The 18,103-nt window shown below is 41.0% G+C and overlaps 1 protein-coding gene across 5 annotated transcripts in view; it reads right to left on the bottom strand.

The window, feature by feature from the left end:
* DEPTOR (DEP domain containing MTOR interacting protein) overlaps nucleotides 1–9,964 on the bottom strand; it is a 176,126-nt gene extending 166,162 nt beyond the window's left edge. For 3 of the 5 annotated variants that reach the window (XM_067017538.1, XM_067017537.1, XM_059043453.2), the window contains exon 1: nucleotides 9,685–9,952. In XM_067017538.1, coding sequence (XP_066873639.1) covers nucleotides 9,685–9,806 — 122 coding nt within the window. In that variant the 5' untranslated portion in view covers nucleotides 9,807–9,952. Of the gene's footprint in view, nucleotides 1–2,929; nucleotides 3,051–9,684 lie in introns of all 5 variants that reach the window. The other 2 variants (XM_067017539.1, XM_059043451.2) reach the window with 2 other exon arrangements.
* Nucleotides 9,965–18,103: the final 8,139 nt, after the last annotated feature.

The following is an 18,103-nucleotide window of genomic DNA, read 5'->3' as shown; positions in this document are numbered from 1 at the left end:
TTATTATTAACTAAAGTTCATAATTTAGTCACATTTCCTTAGTTTTCTTTTTTTATTTTTAAAATGTCATTTTACTTTTTTTATTGGAGGATAATTGCTTTACAATGTTGTGTTAGTTTCTGCTGTACAATGAAGTGAATCAGCTATATGTATACCTATATCCCCTCCCTCTTGGACCTCCCTCTCACCCCCCCACCATCCCACCCATCTAGGTGGTCACAGAGTACCAAGCTGAGCTTCCTGTGCATTATAGCACGTTCCCACTAGCTATCTATCTTACGCATGGTAGTGTATATGTGTCAATCCTAATCTCCCAATTTGTCCCACCCTCCCCTTCCCCCCGCGTCCACATGTCCATTCTCTACATCTACGTCTCTGTTCCTGCCCTGCTAATAGGTTCATCTGTACCATTTTTCTAGATTCCACATATATGCGTTAATATACGATAACTGTTTTTCTCTTTCTGGCCTACTTTACTCTGTATGACAGACTGCAGGCACATCCACATCTCTACAAATGACCCAATTTCATTCCTTTTTATGGCTGAGTAATATCCCACTGTATATATGTACCACATCTTCTTTATCCATTCATCCATCATTGGACATTTAGGTTGTTTCCATGTCCTGGCTATTATAAATAGTGCTGCAATGAACATTGGGGTACATGTGTCCTTCTGAATTATGGTTTTCTTAGAAAGTAAATTTTAACAAATGTGAAGGAAAATGAATCATGGTCATACATCAGATAACTGCCTTAAAACCTCACCTCTAAACTGATTTTTGTTGTCTGTTTTTAAGAAGAAAATAGTACAAGTAGGAGCTTTGGTAAAGTCTTATTTTATCAACCTTCCTATAGCTTAACTAGAGATGATACAAGAGGCACTTGGCATCTAGATGTAAAATACAGTCATATAGCACCACTGCTTTTTGCAGTGAATACATTCTGTGAAAGTCACTATTATTTATGGAAATGTTAATGAGCAAAGGTAAGTAGAACTTTTATAAAAATATTCAGTGAAAACAGGGTCCAAGTTTACCCCATTCTCCTTTCCTCCTGGGGAAGAGGAAAGGAATCAGGAAGCAAAACAGTACTTCTACAATCCAAAAGTTCACGCTTTACTGGACTCAGTATATGTGCCTGAAAATAGTGTGCAAACCGTATAAAAAGAATTGCATTTTAAATATAAAACTAACCCAGGATCCTCAACAGAAAATGTGCTAAATCCTTTTTTAAGATGGAAAAAAAAACAATCCTTTCTTAACATATCTTTTTTATAAATTTACACATTTATACACTGGTTGTTCTCAAACCAGTACCTCGTTATGTATCTCTACACTAACCCCCTCCCAATCCCTTGTTTTGTTTGTTTGTTTGTTTGTTTTGTGGACACACCACTCAGTGTATTCCTCCAGAATTTTACAACTTGTTAGAAAATGGCCAACTTCACACATAATAAAAGCACAGGGACGAACCTAAGTGTAATGAAAACAGGATAGCATGAAATGAGGCTTTCTCTCTTTTAACGAGAGAATGTTCATTCTGATCTTGGTTTGTTTCTCACTCTTTAAGTCATGATCAGAGAAGCTACTGAGCATTCTGTACTAGGACTGGTCCTTCTGAAGCCTGCCTGATCTGCCACAAAGCACAAGGTTCAGTCCTCTGGGGCTGTAACAGTTTCACCACCCAAAGGAGAGCCTCACAGAGCTGGATGATCAAAATAAGGCCAAGACCTAAGTGGGTGATGGAGCCACAGTTTACTTCAACGAAAGGAACCTCTGGGTAAATATCAGAATCAGAACTCTGTAGGTACAAGTGTTGCAGGGAGACAGTGTCATCAGGATTAAAACAAATAACAAACACATACCACCAACAATAACAAAATCACCAGAAGCAGCTAAAGGTTCCAAGTGGAAAGATTTGAGCCTTTCTCTGATGATACTAGCTGCGATCTACCTCCTCTGCAGCTGCCATGGGCCTCCCCCAGCTGGAGGCCCTGGCATTTGTCCCCTCTTGCCACACCCTAGCAACAGCTGTTATCAGAAAACTGCACAGACAAAAGGATAGCTTGTCCCCCCCGCTCCCAGGTGTGTTTTCTTTCTCCAACTCGCCTCTCCTATTCAACCTTAAAAATATTTGAAAAGCTACAGAAAAGTGACTCTTTGTGCAGACGAGAGTAAATTCCTGCTCTCTCTGAACTCTTCCAGGATGGGGCCATCCCAGCCCTGATGAAAATAGCTCCTGTTGCCCCTGCTGGCACTGCCACGGGAACAGCTGTTTACAAGCAGGCTCTCTGATCTGCTAAGCTCTCTCCCTGCACTCTGTCTCCACTGGTGTTCCCCCAGCACCTAATAATCCATAAAAACAGTCACTGACATCAGCTTCCAAGTTTGGTTAAAGCTGATAATACGGGGACAAGGATCCCAGATCTGGGACCTATCTCTCCTTGGTAGATAATGAGGAAGAGAGAAAAGTGTGGTGACTTAACTAGGTAGAAAGAGGGTTGATGATTGTTTCCTTTGTCTCTTCCTAATCACTAAACTCACAGACACCAACCATTTAAGAGACGCCAGCTAATAAAGGGACGTGAGTTCCTGATAAAAATAAATACTAGAAATTATAGGAGAGGAGAACAGTCATCCATCACCTCTCATTCTCATCTTGGGAGGGGTGTTTATTTAATAACTTATTTTCAGGTTTTTTTGATTCCAAAGTCGACAGAAGCCAGAACCTAAAATCAGCATTGGCTTTTTAGAAAAGTAATCAGAAACATATTACTCAGAAACAATTAACACTGCACTCATTTCAAAAACAGTTTTACATAAGAATAAGGGCATGCAGGTGTAAAATAATTCCACCATCATGTATTGAGCACTTACTAAGTGTCTTCCATTTGCATGAGGGTTTTGGCAAGTGACAAAGTACTCGCCCGGGCTCTCTCTCCAGGGGAGAAAGGAGTCTTTACTGAGCTTGCTGTGTGTCAGGACTGTGCCTGCTGTCCGCACCACATCCAATGTGTGAAGCAGAAAAGATGTCCATAGGAACAGGGTCTGTATATGAGAAAAGCCTCTGGTGTAAAGGCAGTTCAACACTCTACATGAGGCTTGTCTGCACTGACAACTCCAAATACAGCCATTTGCCATTTCCTAAAGTCCTCCCTTTTGCATCTGAACAGGTGGTAATTTCCCAAGGCCAGGATATCCTCTCTGCTTATTAGAAGAATAAAAGCATATTCCTCCTGCTTGGATCCCTACATTTCAGTAGTAGCATCTGGGCAGTAGCTTTCCCTCTATTCCCTTTGGTTACAATGTCTAGTAGAGCTAGGCTCCCATATTAACGGACACCAGTAGGGGCTACCCCCTAAGACATTCTCTAAGCCAATCTCGAAGTTCCTTAAGTTCAAAGTGCAATAAAACAAACTACAGTTGACCCTTGAACAACTGAGATTGGAACTGCTCAAGTCCACTTATACTTGGATTTTTTCAATATAAATACTACAGTACTACATATTTCATGATTGGTTGAATCTGTGGATGGGGGACCAGGGATACAGAGAAAGTCTGACTATAAAGTCATACTCAGATCTTCAACTGTGCAGAGGGCGGGTGCCATAACCCCCGCATTGTTCAGGGGTCAGCTGTATTTCTCCTTGTTCTGTTCTGTATCTCTAAATTCCATATCTCATATTTACTTTATTGTGGATTGGCCTTTGGTTCTAGAAGCTGATTTTTACCTTCTATCTGCATACTGCATTAACATTGGCAAAGCAGAGTCAGAAAAGCAACTCAATATTGATTTAACATGATTTCATGAAAAAGGCGATAGCAAGGCTGTAAGAGTTTGGAAAGGCAGTCTGGTGTAGCAAAAAGGCAATACATCAAACAATTTGAAAGAACTGCAATTTCCTACAACTTCCCTAAAACTCATCGCCTAGTAAATTGCTTTTAGGGACTCAACTTTAATGACTGGATAAGACTGTTGTAATTAGCATATGTAGTCTAGGTAGATGAGCATAACTGAAAAGCTTCAGGTGTTTTCTCTCTTAATTAAGCATTCCTCATTACATTCTTTTTTTCTTTTTTTTGCGGTACGCAGGCGTCTCACTGTTGTGGCCTCCCCCGTTGCGAAGCACAAGCTCCGGATGCACAGGCTCAGCGGCCATGGCTCATGGGCCCAGCCGCTCCGCGGCACGTGGGATCTTCCCGGACCGGGGCACGAACCCGTGTCCCCCTGCATCGGCAGGCGGGCTCTCAACCACTGCGCCGCCAGGAAAGCCCCCTCATTACATTCTTAATTCCCCTCCCCACCCCACTCCCATCCTCACAGCTGGCAAAATAGTGAACTGTAATTTATCTTCCCATTAAAATGATTACAAATTCAGAATGAGTGGAGTTCAAATTAAGTTTTCAAAACCATATGGCAAAGGGAGACCCACTTTAAAAGTTAAAGGAGAAACTGACCATTCTATCTTGTCAAAACATAAACACTTCTAGAAATTAATTAGCTTTTTCCCGACAGAAGGGAAAAATCATTTGTCTACTTGCTTGTTTGCAAAAGTTCTCATACCAGAATATCATAGTCTTATATATATGATTCTGTTTTACATTCGTCTTACCCTGACACTTCTTAACCCTCTAAACTGTAATCTAGCATTTTGCTTAAGAGCAAGAACTCTCAGCTCTAGCACTTTCTGGCTGAAAAATCTATGGCCAGTTAGCTTACATAGTTCGTTCCTCAGTTTTCCCATCTGTGAAATAAGGATAACAGGTATATCTTCTACACAGAGTAGCTTATAAAGCTTAAAGGCATAGATATGCTCTTGATAATATATATTAATATATATATATTTCTAATCATATATATAAGCACTTGGAAGAGTCTTTGGCAGGTAATATATGCCATATAAGTATTATTGTTATAATTATCATGCCTACCATTACCATAGAGAGAACAGTGATATTCATTGGCCTTCTTTATTTAAATGCTCTATTACAAACCACTTTCTTGCTAAGTATCTCTGGGATTAATCTATAGAAGAAACATAAGGTGGATTTTGGATGCTGTAATTAGAATGTCAGTTATGACTGCATGACAAATTTCAAGATAAAAGATTTATATATAAAACACAAAAATAATGACTTAAAAAGTCATCATATGAAACCTCACTAATATGAATGATTTTTATATGGTTAATTATCTTCAAATCAGGAAGGTTCTGAGACAATTTTCTGGACTATTTATGGTATATTTTCTCTGTGCTGTATCAAGAATAATACCAGAAAAAGATATATGTAAAATATCAGTCCCATCTGGTGTGGTAGTAATGTGTTATCAAGTTAATGATAAATACCATCACATTCTTTGGCCAATCCAAAAAGAAAGCATAAAGTTTATTTTAAAAGTTTTAATATTTTGTCTTTCATCACTCTAATGTGTCATCCAAATGCATTTTTGTAATAGTTTTATTGAGATATAATTCACACACCACATAATTCACCCATTTACTGTATATAATTCAATGGTTTTTAAGCATATCCACAGAGTTATGATATCATCACCACAATCCAGTTTAGAACATTTGCATCATCCCCAAAAGAAACTCTACACCCATCAGCAATCACCCTCCATTCCCCCTCCCCACTGCCACTGGCAACCACTTTCTGTCTCCACAGATCTGCCTATTCTGGACATGTCATATAAATGGAGTCATATTGGGTTGGCCAAAAAGTTGTTCGGGTTTTTCCGTAACATGGAAAACCTGAAAGAACTTTTTGGCCAACCTCCTAATATGTGTCTTTTTGTGTCTGCCTTCTTTCACTTAGTATCGTGTTTTCAAGGTGCATCCATGCTGTGGCATATATTAGTACTTTATTCCTTTTTATTGCTGAATAATACTCCCTTGTAAGAATAGACCACACATTATTTACCCATTCATCAGTTGGTGGGCATTTGAGTTGTTTCTGGCTTTGGCTCTTATATAAAATGCTGCTGTGAAAATTTGTGTACAAATTTTTATGTAGACATGTTTTTGTTTCTCTTGAATACATAGCTTGGAGTAAAACTGCTGGGTCACATGGTAATTCTATGTTTAGTCTTTGAGGAAATACCAGAATGATTTCCAAAGTGGCTGCATCATTTTACCTCTCCACCAGCAGTGTACAAGGGTTCCAATTTCCCCGCATCCTTGCCAACAGTTCTCATTATCTGTCTTTTTGATTATAGCCATCCTGGGGATGTGAAGTGGTATCCAAATGCAGCTTTAAGATACAAAATCACTCAGATACATTGAGCAAGGAACTAAAATCTTTTTTTTTTTTTTTTTTTTTTTTTTTCAGTACGCGGGCCTCTCACTGTTGTGGCCTCTCCCGTTGCAGAGCACAGGCTCCGGACGCTCAGGCTCAGCGGCCATGGCTCACGGGCCCAGCCGCTCCGCGGCATGTGGGATCTTCCCGGACCGGGGCACGAACCCGTGTCCCCTGCATCGGCAGGCGGATTCTCAACCACTGCGCCACCAGGGAAGCCCAGGAACTAAAATCTTTTACGACATGGGAAAGCTCAAAGAGATTAGGAAAAGAATCCTGCAGTCAGGCTGGAGAAGAAGGCAGGAGATGTTTTTAAATGTTACTCAATTTCATATCCTTATGCAACCAGCTGCCCTTACCAAAGTGTCAGGATTACAGAGCCAACCCCCAATTTCACATCTGGAGCTTATAATAATCATAGCAACAACTACTCTTGATTTATTTTACAAAGTTCCTTCCCATGTTATACCCCATTTGATCCAAAACCACAGATCTTACATGGGAGGATATTATTATTCCCATTCTGCAGGCACAGTCGCTGAGGCCCAGAGTGGCTAACTGACTTGCCCAAGCAAAATTAGTTCAAAATAAATACATACATCCATATGTACAATATCCATATATACATCCATAAATAAATATTAAATTAATAAAATTCACAGAGCTGGACCTGGAAGCCAAATTTTGTATTTCAAATCCAAATCCTGGTGTCTCCTTTCCTTACCACCTTCATTCACCTCATCTTCGATGACCCGGAAAGCAACGGAAAGGAAAGAGAAGGCAGAGAGGAGGAATTATCTGTGTGTCTGTGAGTGTGTGTGTGTTTGTGTGTGTGTGTGTGTATAGCAATTAGAGGCAGGAGGCCTGGACATCACAAAGTCCCCACAATCAGCCTGTGAGAAAGCAGTTAGGGATGTGAAAACATGTTGTGACAGTGCCAGCCAGGAGGGCTGCATCTCTAACTCCTTTATGAGAGGTTCTTCCAGTAACCAAGAAGCTAGTGGCATACATGGCCACTTAAATCCCTAAATTCTGAATATTACATTATCTGTATTTACAATAGTATATTTAATTACATACACTAGTTATTCAAATATTCGAGTAATTACTATGTACTCTGTACTCAGCACAGTGCAAAGATGGTAGAGATTTTTTAAAAGCAATGATGACAGCTTCCCAAAGTAAAATTAAGTTACTAACATTTACTAAGCCTTTTAGATGTAGCATCTCCTCATTTAATCCTCACAAAATTCCTGCAAGATAAGTAAAACAGAGGCACAGAGAAGTTAAGTAAATTGTCCGCAAGTCACAGGACTAATAAGTGGTGGAGACAGAATAAGTACCCAGGCAGCCTGTGTTCTTAACCACCAACCAATCCTTTCTGCTAGATCTTGCTCAGCTGGAAGTCATGTGTGGTGACACACAGAGACCAATAACACTCTTTAATTCCAACAACCATTTGTTGAACGCTCTTCAATACTTGAAGCCCAGAGGAAAACCCTCACAACAACCCTATGAAGTGCTACCTTCATTGCCTTTCTACAGATGAGGAAACAGAGGCTCAGAGAAGTGAATTAACTTGTGTCCGAAGTCACAGAACTATAATAGCTAAGGCTGGCATGGTGCATACTATATCCCAGGCACTGATCTAAGCACTAACTCATCTAATTTATCCTCATCACAACACAGAGGTAGGCTCCATTATTACCCATCATTCTTAGTTAAGTAACTTGTCCAAGGTCCCACACTAGTAAGTAGCAAACCCCAATTCATTCTGGTTTTAAAGTCCTCCTCAAAACAACTTAATGTTAATTCTATCTTCTTACCGACACACTAAGCCTAGCCCTCAAACTTGCTGCCGTGCAGAGGGGTGCCTGGGAACAGGGGAAGTGCTCTGGGGACCTCCGCAACCAAAGAAGGGGTATTTAAGCATCTCGAAGGAGAAAGTGCTTTCTGGACAAACAGAGGCACCCTGCAGTTTATTTTAAAGGAAGTGAAACGTACCCAACTGAGGAGCAGATAAAGTATTAAAGTGTTCCAAGGTGAATCAGAAAAGCTTTATTTTGATTTTTTTCAGTTAGAAAATCTCTTGATGGAAAAGAAGCTTTTATTCCCTTTAATTCTGACTATACATTAAAAAATCATCAAGGGATAGAAATGTGCAATTTGCCTCTTGTAACGTTAAACTCAATTAATTCTGACCTCCAATATTTACTTTCTCAATCTAAGGGCAGCAAGCAGGGTGGTTACCAAACCTGTAGGGGTAGTTGCAAGGGTTTCTCTCCTTCGGGTCCTGAAACACAGCATTTTAGAAACCAAAAGAAGCCTGGAGATTCAGGCCAAGAACTAGAAAGAAGTAGGAGGCAAGCGCACCGTTCCGATGGGACAGGGGCCGGCATGCAAGTTTTGGATCAACCACTGTAAAGCCAAGGGGTTTTTCCCCCTGGCAACCTGATTAATGACCACACGACGGGCAGCTGCGGAACCGGTCATACCATAAGGAAAATTCTCAAACATGAATCCAAGAAGGACCAGGATGGGATGGGAATGATAAAGTGGGCGGGAGGGGTTCCTGAATCTGGGGGTAACTGCCTGTCCTGGACGCAGTGACACACATCAAGTCCCAATTCTTGCAGCAGCCGGGGGCCGATGGACCCTGCTGCCCAAAATGTGCGGGCTGGGGGAGCTGGCAGAAGGGCAGCGGGACAAGGTGCCTCCACGCCCCCTTGCGGACCCAAATAATGACTGATGAGTATGTGCCAATTAAGGGATAGGTACAGTGTTCCAGAAATGTTCTCAGTTTAGCCCTCACCACAACCGTTCAAGGACGTTGCCATGATCAGCCCCATTTTACAGATGAAAATACTGAGGCTCAGGGGAGTGAAGCCAGACTTGCAAGCCAAAAGGAAAACCTTAACTGAAGGGGATCTGGTCCGGCTCCTTTTATCTAGGAGTAAAGGGGCTGGGGTTGGGGCCGACGGGGGGCCCTTCACCCGCTCCTCTCGCTCTCTGAGCCGAGGAGGAGCTAGCTGTCAGCCGGGAGGCCTGGCAGCTCCCGAGTGCCCGGGCAGAGAGGGCGCGCGCGGTCGGCAGCAACACGTCTGCGGGGCGCAGGGCTGCAGCAGCTGGGCGAGAGCTCAGCGAGCACCGCGCGCCCGCCCGCGTCCGCCTCGGGAGCCCCGCGCCAGTCTGGAGTCCGCCGGGCGCCGGGCTGCAGCAGCTAAGCGGGGGCGCGGCGGGGACGGTCGACGCGTCCGCAGGCGTCCCGGAGCCCCGCGTGAGTCGTTCGTCAGGAGCCACGGCGCGCGCGAGCGCGCGCCTGCCACGGACACTGGCTGGCAGTGCCACCGCTAGCCTCTCCCGGCACTGCCCCACATCTTACCGTAGCTGCTCTCCGGTGACCAGGACCTCAGCCATGCGCTCCAGCTCCCTTTGCTGCGCCCCGCCACTCCCGCTGGTGCTGCTGTCGCTGCCACCGCTGCCAGCGCTGTTGCCCTCCTCCATAGTCGGGGCTGCGCCGCTACCTCTGTCTTCGCTGTCCGCCGCGGGTTCGGGTTTTAAATCAGCCTGCCCTCACTGAAGCCTCCCCCGCCATCTTTGTTAGGGGCTGTCCCGTAGTTCAGACGCGATTGGCTGGAGAGGGAATCCCTTGTGGGTAGGCTGAGGCGCTCGGCGAGTCCGCCCCAGTAACTCCAGCTTGGGGGCGTGGCTGGAGTCCCGCGTGGTTGGGGGCGGGGCCGAGAGAGGAAAATATCAACATCTGGGCGGGGGGCGGTTCTGAGCTAATTGTCCTGTTTGAGGTCGAGTTCGTTGTGGACCTCTTCCTTTACCCACAAAGCTCATGCGGTGGGATCCTGGGGACAGGTGGGGAGGTTACTAGACAAGTGTGGAGGCATTTTTATTATACTGTCCGTGACCCAAATTGCCAGAGAGTGAAAATAATAATTTAGCTAAATAGTGAACAATGAAGGCTGTACATGTCATTGCAGGGCTTTAAGAAATTAAAGCAACCTCCTCACCAAAGACAGCTTACTTACCTTACGGTGTAGTCAATAAAGAACGCTGGCCTGGGAATCAGACAGACCTGGGATCCACTTCCACACCTATAATTTTGTAACTAAATGTGCTTAATCCCCAGTTTCTTCCTTTACAAAATAAAAATAATGGTGGCTATCATCTGTTGACAATCTTCTTCATTAAAGATGCTTCAGGTAGTTGTTGCTGTCTTTACCTGCAACAAATTATAAAATGAGTATTGTCCTCGTTTTACTCAGGAAGCAGGCCCGGAGAGATGGGGTAACCTGGTCCTCGTTCTGCATAAAGTAGGAAAATCGTTTAACAGAAGTAGAGGTCCCAGAGATAACAAGACTAACTGGCTGTTGCTCGTGTTTGAATTCCGTAATCATTACATAGACTATCAAATTTTGCACGGGCTTCAAGCTCAAAAATGAAGTTTCTATCCTGATTCTGTCATTTACCAACTTTGCAAACTTATGCTAGTTAGTTACCTTTTCTGGGCCTCAATTTCCTATCGATAAAAAAGGAATAATTCCTACTTTATAGGGATGTTGTGTGGCTTAAATGAAATAACATTACGTAAAATTTCCAAGTACATGCTATGTATTCAATAGATATTCTCTTTAATATCATTACTGCTTTCAATACGAAGAAGAAGAGAAAGAAGGAAAAAAAGAAGAAATTCTTGCCAGATACTTTCCATTATGAGTTTTTGATGCTAGACAAAACACTTTTCCTCAAGCTATCTCTAATGAATTTTTTATTATTAACAGGCCTTCAGAGTGAAGAGAAGTACAGACCTAGCCCCACTAAATCTCTCTTTGATTTAATGGTTTTAAGCTTTTTGAAAGTGCAAAATGAAAAAAAAAATTTTACCTATTCCTAATTATCCATTGTTCAAGCAACATTTAGTTTTATCCAAAAGCTCTATCTACATATTGTAAATCATGTCACTATTATGATTGTCTTCTGGTTTTTCTCCCTTTAAATCTAGTCATGTTTGGTTTGAATTCAGACAGATTCCTTTACCTGAAAAATAAAAATGAAAAAAATTTTTTGTAAAATACTTTCTTCTTTAATAGTTTCTGATAAAAAGTTCAAGATCCAAAACTTTTATCATACAAGTTTATGATTTAAAAAATCTATTTAAAAAAGCACCTTAACATAAGGGGAAAAAAATCAACTCAGTAGCATACGTGATACCACTACTCCAGTGAGAGATAGTGCAGAGTTTATTTTTCATGCTTGATGAGAAGGTTTTGTGTGTGTGTGTGTGTGTGTGTGTGTACAGATGTGGACAGGAAATGGGGACTTGGCCTGCTATTATTATTTTAACCTTTCTTTTGACATATGAGACACACCATGTTCCATTGGGTTAGCAGACAGACCCTTTTTCCTAACTTAGGGAAACGTTAGTGAACTGACTCTTGAGGACGTGTGAACATAAATGCCAGGACTCTGAGCTCTGGAGCAACTGGTCCCAGAATAAAGTGTGATCTATAGGTATTTCTAGATGAGAGAAGGGTGCTGAAATGGCAATTCATCCAATATCTTCAAAGGGCTAAAAATTCCAGCAGATCTTGGCTTGACTCCTGGCTCCATCAGAGAAAGTTCATTATCTTTTCTATGTTTTTTCCCTTCTTTGTAAAGTCAGGATCATTGGGTTGTTGGGAGGATTAAATAAAATTGAATAAGCCCACTTGTCACAGGTAGAAACTATTAAATGTGAGGCTTCTCCTCCAGCGCACCCTACGCACCTGCTTCACGCCTTCTGGCTGTTTTGGTGTCCTGGAGCCAGTGCTTCTCAAACTTTTGGTAGATAAGGATCAAATGTGTGTGCATGTGGCTTGCACGGGCACGTGCGTACGTGAGTTTTCAATCCACTGAAGACACAGTAAAAAAGAAATTTAAAAAACATACAAAGCACAAGCCCCAATTTTTTATTGTCAGAAAACTGTCAAATTTCTATAAATATTTATAAATGATTTCTCTCAATATATGTATGTCTCAGTGTCTCTCAATACAGGTAATGGTTGCCAACTGGCCGACCACGCTTTGAATAGTTCTGGAAAAGGGCGAGCAGCAATGTGAGATGAACTTGACTAAAACCTGTGAAAGAATACTGTCCACTATGAAGCTGAATAGCATGTTAGCTATCATTACTGTTATTGCGTCTTCGTATTTACCTGTATTACTCCCACCTGATCTTAAAGGCAACTCAGACCCCGCCTTCTCTGTGCTATCTCCTTGCGCTCCTCAAAGTGCTGTGTTGCTTTTGTCTACACATTCTCATAGTATTCGAAGACGTACGTTATTCTTAACCGTTAATGGAAGTCTGGAATCTCCAGCTGCCACAATTTTTATTCTCTTTCTCTGAATGGAAGCAGATTGATGGTTTAGCAACATCCTGTCCAGATATTTCTGTTGATCATTTAAGAAGGGAACTTGTCTGTAAAAAGTAAATGTAAAGACAGAGAGAAATTAAGTATTCATGTGTTCATTACTTGCACCCATTTTCAATATTTTTGTCACCTTTTTGTAGTGATAGAAATAAAACATTACAAATAAACTTGAGGTCCTCCGGTCCCAGGCCTGCTCACTCCCAAGTTCTTAATGCTGTAAAGGTGTCAAAAAAACACCTAATCTTTGGTATATGCTGCCACCTAGTGGTCGATTTTGCAATGACACTAAACGATACTGGGTCTCCTGCAGGAAAAGGGCCGCGCTCAGGAAGGCTTCGGGGAAATTTGGATGGGGGTGGGGAGGAGGGTGTAGTTTGTCTCCTTATTGGGCATGTTCCTGGCTTTTAGTGAGCATGGACTAGGGATACTAGGTATTCTCATTTTCTTGAGACAACACCTCACCAAGAAGAAATGAATTGTCCTAAATCCTGGATGTCTTTCCTGTGTCCTGTGGGATCTTCAAGTGTAAGAAAAACCTGTTTGCAGTTAACTGAACTTTAACCTAATTTGGTTTTACATAGAAACACAAGATATTTTTAAATTTTTTAAATGTAATCTTGAATTGTCCATGGATGCAATTATTGTGTACATCAAGAAAAATTTGTACTTTGTTCTGTTCAGAACTTTACCAAAAAAGGTTCATCATTGTATAAAATTGTGGCAAGCATTGCCCGCTGAGGAAGGCGCCATTAAGACCCTCATAAGCCTCAGGGCCCGATTGTACTCTCCTTGGTCTGCATCCTGGACTTTATGGGATGAACGTAAAAAAGGAGATGGCCTTTGGCCAAATCGCTCCAGGGACCTGCTCAGTTACTGGGAGTCCCTGGTTGTTCCCTAAAGCTAGGAAAAGCAACCCTGGAGGGGAAATTGGTGCCTTTGAGGGAGAAGCCGAGAAGCCAATCAACCAGCTGATGCCGATAAGATGGTGACTAAGCAAATTCCCTGCTTTAGGGGTGTATATATATGGCTATGCTTTGTTGTTAAACTTGCCTTGCAACCATCAGTTGTCTGTGCCCTTCTGATCCCATACCTTGGTGCATTCAGTTCCCTACCCCCTCTCGTCGATTGTTGCTGCACTTTGAGGACCCGCTGCGGCTGGCGGCATAAAATTGCTTCACCCGCCATTTGTGTGGTACCATGAGAACAGCACACCTTTTTCAGTGCATTTGTTAGATTTTGCATGCCTGTGTGTGTATTTGCATAGGAATATATCGAGTCAAATTGCAAAATACCAAATATATAAAAGAAGTGATGGCAATATTCAGTTAAATATTGTCTTAATTCTGTTATTCTAAAATCATTCATTAGTTATAAATATCTGATGACCACACTAGGCCTTCTACTAGAGTCATTTGAATATTAAAATACACACTATTTTGTTATATGTGATTTTCCTTTTCTATTTCTTCCCTATATTTCAGCATAAGGGCATCATATTGATTTTCCTTTAAATAATGCACCTGGAAAGCTTATGTTCTCTATGAATTTAATGACAAGAAAATAAAGTGAACATCACATACTATCTATTGTTTTTAAAGGGGACATTGAGTTAGATGGGATTGAGAATTTTTTAATGGAATAATAATGTTATATTTATTGAGCTCTTTCTCTGTGACTGGCCATGCTCAAAGGGTTATACATGTGTTAAACAATTATTCCTCAAAATAACCTTGTGAGTTGGCCACTTTTTCTTTCTTTCTTTCTCACTTTTTTGTTTCTTTTTTTGTTGGTGTTGTTGAAGTATTGTTAATTTACAATATTGTGTTAGTTTCTGGTGTACAGCAAAGTGATTCAGTTGTACATGTGTATATTCTTTTCCATTATAGTTTGTTACAAGATATTGAACATAGTTACTCCCTGTGCTATACAGTAGGACCTTGTTGTTCATCTATTTTGTGTATAGTATCAATAGTTTGTATCTGCTAATCCCAAACTCCTAATTTATCCCTCCCCCAATTCCCCTTTGGTAACCATAAATTCTTATTCTCCCTCTGTGATCTGTTTCTCTTTTGTAAACAAATTCATTTGTATCACTTTTGTTTTTTTGGCTGCGCCGTGCAGCTTGTGGGATCTTAGTTCCCCAACCAGGGATCTAACCCCGGGCCCTCAGCAGTGAGATCGCAGAGTCCTAACTGCTGGACCACCAGGGAATTCCCTGTAACACCTTTTAGATTCCACATATAAGTGATATCGTATGATATTTGTCTTTCTCTATCTGACTTACTTCACTTAGTATGATAATCTCTAGGTCCATCCATGTTGCTTCAAATGACATTATTTCATTCTTTCTTATGGCTGAGTAGTATTCCATTGTATATATATTATATATATATATATATATATATATATATATATATATATAATATATATACACCATGTCTTCTTTATCCATGGTTGCTTCCATGTCTTGGCTATTGTAAATAGTGCTGCTATGAACATTCGGGTGCATGTGTCTTTTCGAATTAGAGTTTTCTCTGGATATACATTGTAGTTTGTATCTGCTAATCCCAAACTCCTAATTTATCCCTCCCCTGCTTCCCATTTGGTAATAATAAGTTTGTTTTCTACGTCTATGAGTCTGTTTCTGTTTTGTAAATAAGCTCATTTGTAAACTTTTTAAATTGTGGAGTAATATTTCATTGTATATATACACCACATCTTCTTTATTCATTCATCTGTTGATGGACACTTAGGTTGCTTCCAAGTATTGGCAATTATAAATAATGCTGCCATGAACATTGGGGTGCATTTATCTTTTTGAATTATGTTTTTCTCCAGATATATGCCCAAGAGTGGGATTGCTGGATCATATGGTAAGTCTATTTTTAGTTTTTTAAGGAAGGTCCATATTGATTTCCACAGTGGCTGCACCAATTTACATTCCCACCAACAGTGTAGGAGGGTTCCTTTTTCAAGGAGGTCTATTTTAATCCCTATGATAATTACTAAAAAATTGCAAAGAGAAAGGGCTAAAAGATCAATTGATAAATTATAATGACATTCTCTTTTAAAAATTCAAGTAATCCACAGGAGGGCAGAAAAGGAAGGAAAGAATAAAAAAAGGTGGGGAAAAAAACCCAAATAAAAAAGTGGCAATTTCACTAGGAAAGACCAGGTGCGAGGCCGCAAAACAAGTCTCAATAAAATTAAAATAATTGAGATCATATAGAGTATGTTCTCCATGTATAAGCCATACCATAATGACATTAAGTTAAAAATTAATAAATATCTAGGAAATCACAAATATCTGGAAGTACAGTCTACTCCTAAACAATTCATGGGTCAAAGAAGTAATCACAAAGAAAATTAGAAAATACTTCAAACTGTGTGATAATGAAAGATAACTTTTCAAAATTTGTGTGATACAGCTAAAGCAGAGCTTTGAGAAAAATTTATAAACACATTTTTAACTGTCTATATTAGAAAAAAGAAAGGTCTAAAATCAATGATAAGAACCTAGAAAAAGAAGAGTAAAGCAAACCCCAAGTAAAGAGAAGTTAATATTTCATAAATATTCCTTCTCCTTTTTCCAGTGGGCATAAGGAAACTTTTGGGGGTACTGAGAATGTTCTGCATTTTGATTGTGGTGGTGGTTTCACCAGTGTATAAATCTGTTAAATCCTTAAATTGTATGATTTAAATGCATGCAATTTATTTTACTTAAATCGTATCTCAATAAAGTTGATTTAAAAACAAAGGAGTCCTGAGGCAGCAGTGCCTCCTGTAAATTTAGAGAATAGCAGGGGCACCTGGGTGAGGGGGTGGGGAGGGGATGAAGATTGTATAAGGTCTTATGGGCCTTGATAAGGACTTTGAGGCTGTGGACACAGAAAAACTAAGATCAATAAGACAAAGAGCATTGCCCACCACCCAGCTCTGTAAGGGTCAAGTCATAACCCACTGCCAGTGCACCCTGAAAGGGATTCAGGATGAAAAACAAGATGAGGCATTCTATGCTTTGGATGAGCAGGCCCTTGGATAGATGCATATCTCAGTAAGAATTTCAATGATGCTAGATTATTGCATCTGCCCATACACAGAAAAGCAGTACAGTCATTAACTTGAGATATCTATTCTTTGTCATCAGCAGTCATCCTTTACCAAGATGTATGGTTGACTGCACATATTTCCCAGCCCCGAATCGTGTATAAACTGGTTTTCCCCCACCTCTTCAGGGTTGCCTGGTTGTCTCCCAGGCTCTAATCCTGGTTAAGATCCTGAATAAAACTGAAATTCACAACTCTTTCATTGTGTATTTTTCTTTAAGTTGTCAGAATTTATTCTGAAAGTGACCAGAATCCTTTGGTGGATTTTGAACAGAGGAGGGCCGTGATCTGACTTACATTATTGCAAGGATTGCCGAAGATACACGCCTGAGTGCTTGACTCCGTAAATGTTTAATAGATATTTCTTCTCTTTTCTAAGGCAATGGAGAACAAAATTGGCAAAGCAGGCTACTCTGTGAAACATGAAACACTACCACCATCTAGTGGGGAAAATCCTGTTCTATAAGCAAAGCCTAAAAAGTTTAATTAATAAAGGATATGAAGTTAAAATCTAAACTACTGTATTTCCCACAGAATGAAACAAATCTTGCTGTGAATCAGCACTTCCGCACCTGAAGTGATTTTAAGTAAATACAAGGTAATGTGGTTTCCAAGACACTATTCTGTTTTTCCTACCATGTGCAATTCTTTCCTCCTGGGAGGTATTTCTTTCAAGGCTTCCACCTCCACTGTTTGGTGAGATTTCATCTTTAGTCCAGTTTTCAGTTGTACATAACACTCTTGCTGGGTGATCTGGTTACCAAACCAAACTTGGGTCTGCTTGCCTGATGTGCAGCAAAGCCAATCTACTGACACCAGGTTGTGGTGAAGAAAAGTGAAACCCAGCAGGACCCTGTGGGACTCCTGGGCACAGAAGCCTTTCAAACAGTTGCTAATCAGGGAAGGGAAGGGATGCAGAGACAAGGGAGGAGTGGGCAAGAAACAATAGTGCAGCCTTGGGGTAGGGTCCTGGTTCCCCTTCAAGGGAATACACACAACAATATCTTCGGGGTCTTTTACAGAACTAAAACTCCCAACAAATGGGAGACGTTAGCCTTCTTCCTTCCAGAGAAGGTCACAGTTTGCTATCCTCAAGAAGCTCATCAGGAGGACAACCGAGGCCGGATCAAAGGAGTGCAGGCCCTGCAGACGCCCTGATCCTTATCAGCAACTCCACCCTCGAATCACTGCTATAAAACTCCTCACCAAATCCTCCTGGGTTGGGACACACAGGTTTTTTTTTTTTTTTTTTTTTGCGGTATGCGGGCCTCTCACT

The sequence above is a fragment of the Kogia breviceps genome, chromosome 17 (genome assembly GCF_026419965.1).
Source record: "Kogia breviceps isolate mKogBre1 chromosome 17, mKogBre1 haplotype 1, whole genome shotgun sequence".
In the NCBI taxonomy this organism is placed as follows: domain Eukaryota; kingdom Metazoa; phylum Chordata; class Mammalia; order Artiodactyla; family Physeteridae; genus Kogia; species Kogia breviceps.
Note: the sequence above shows the minus strand (reverse complement) of the source record. Positions and strands in the feature narration are given on the sequence as shown.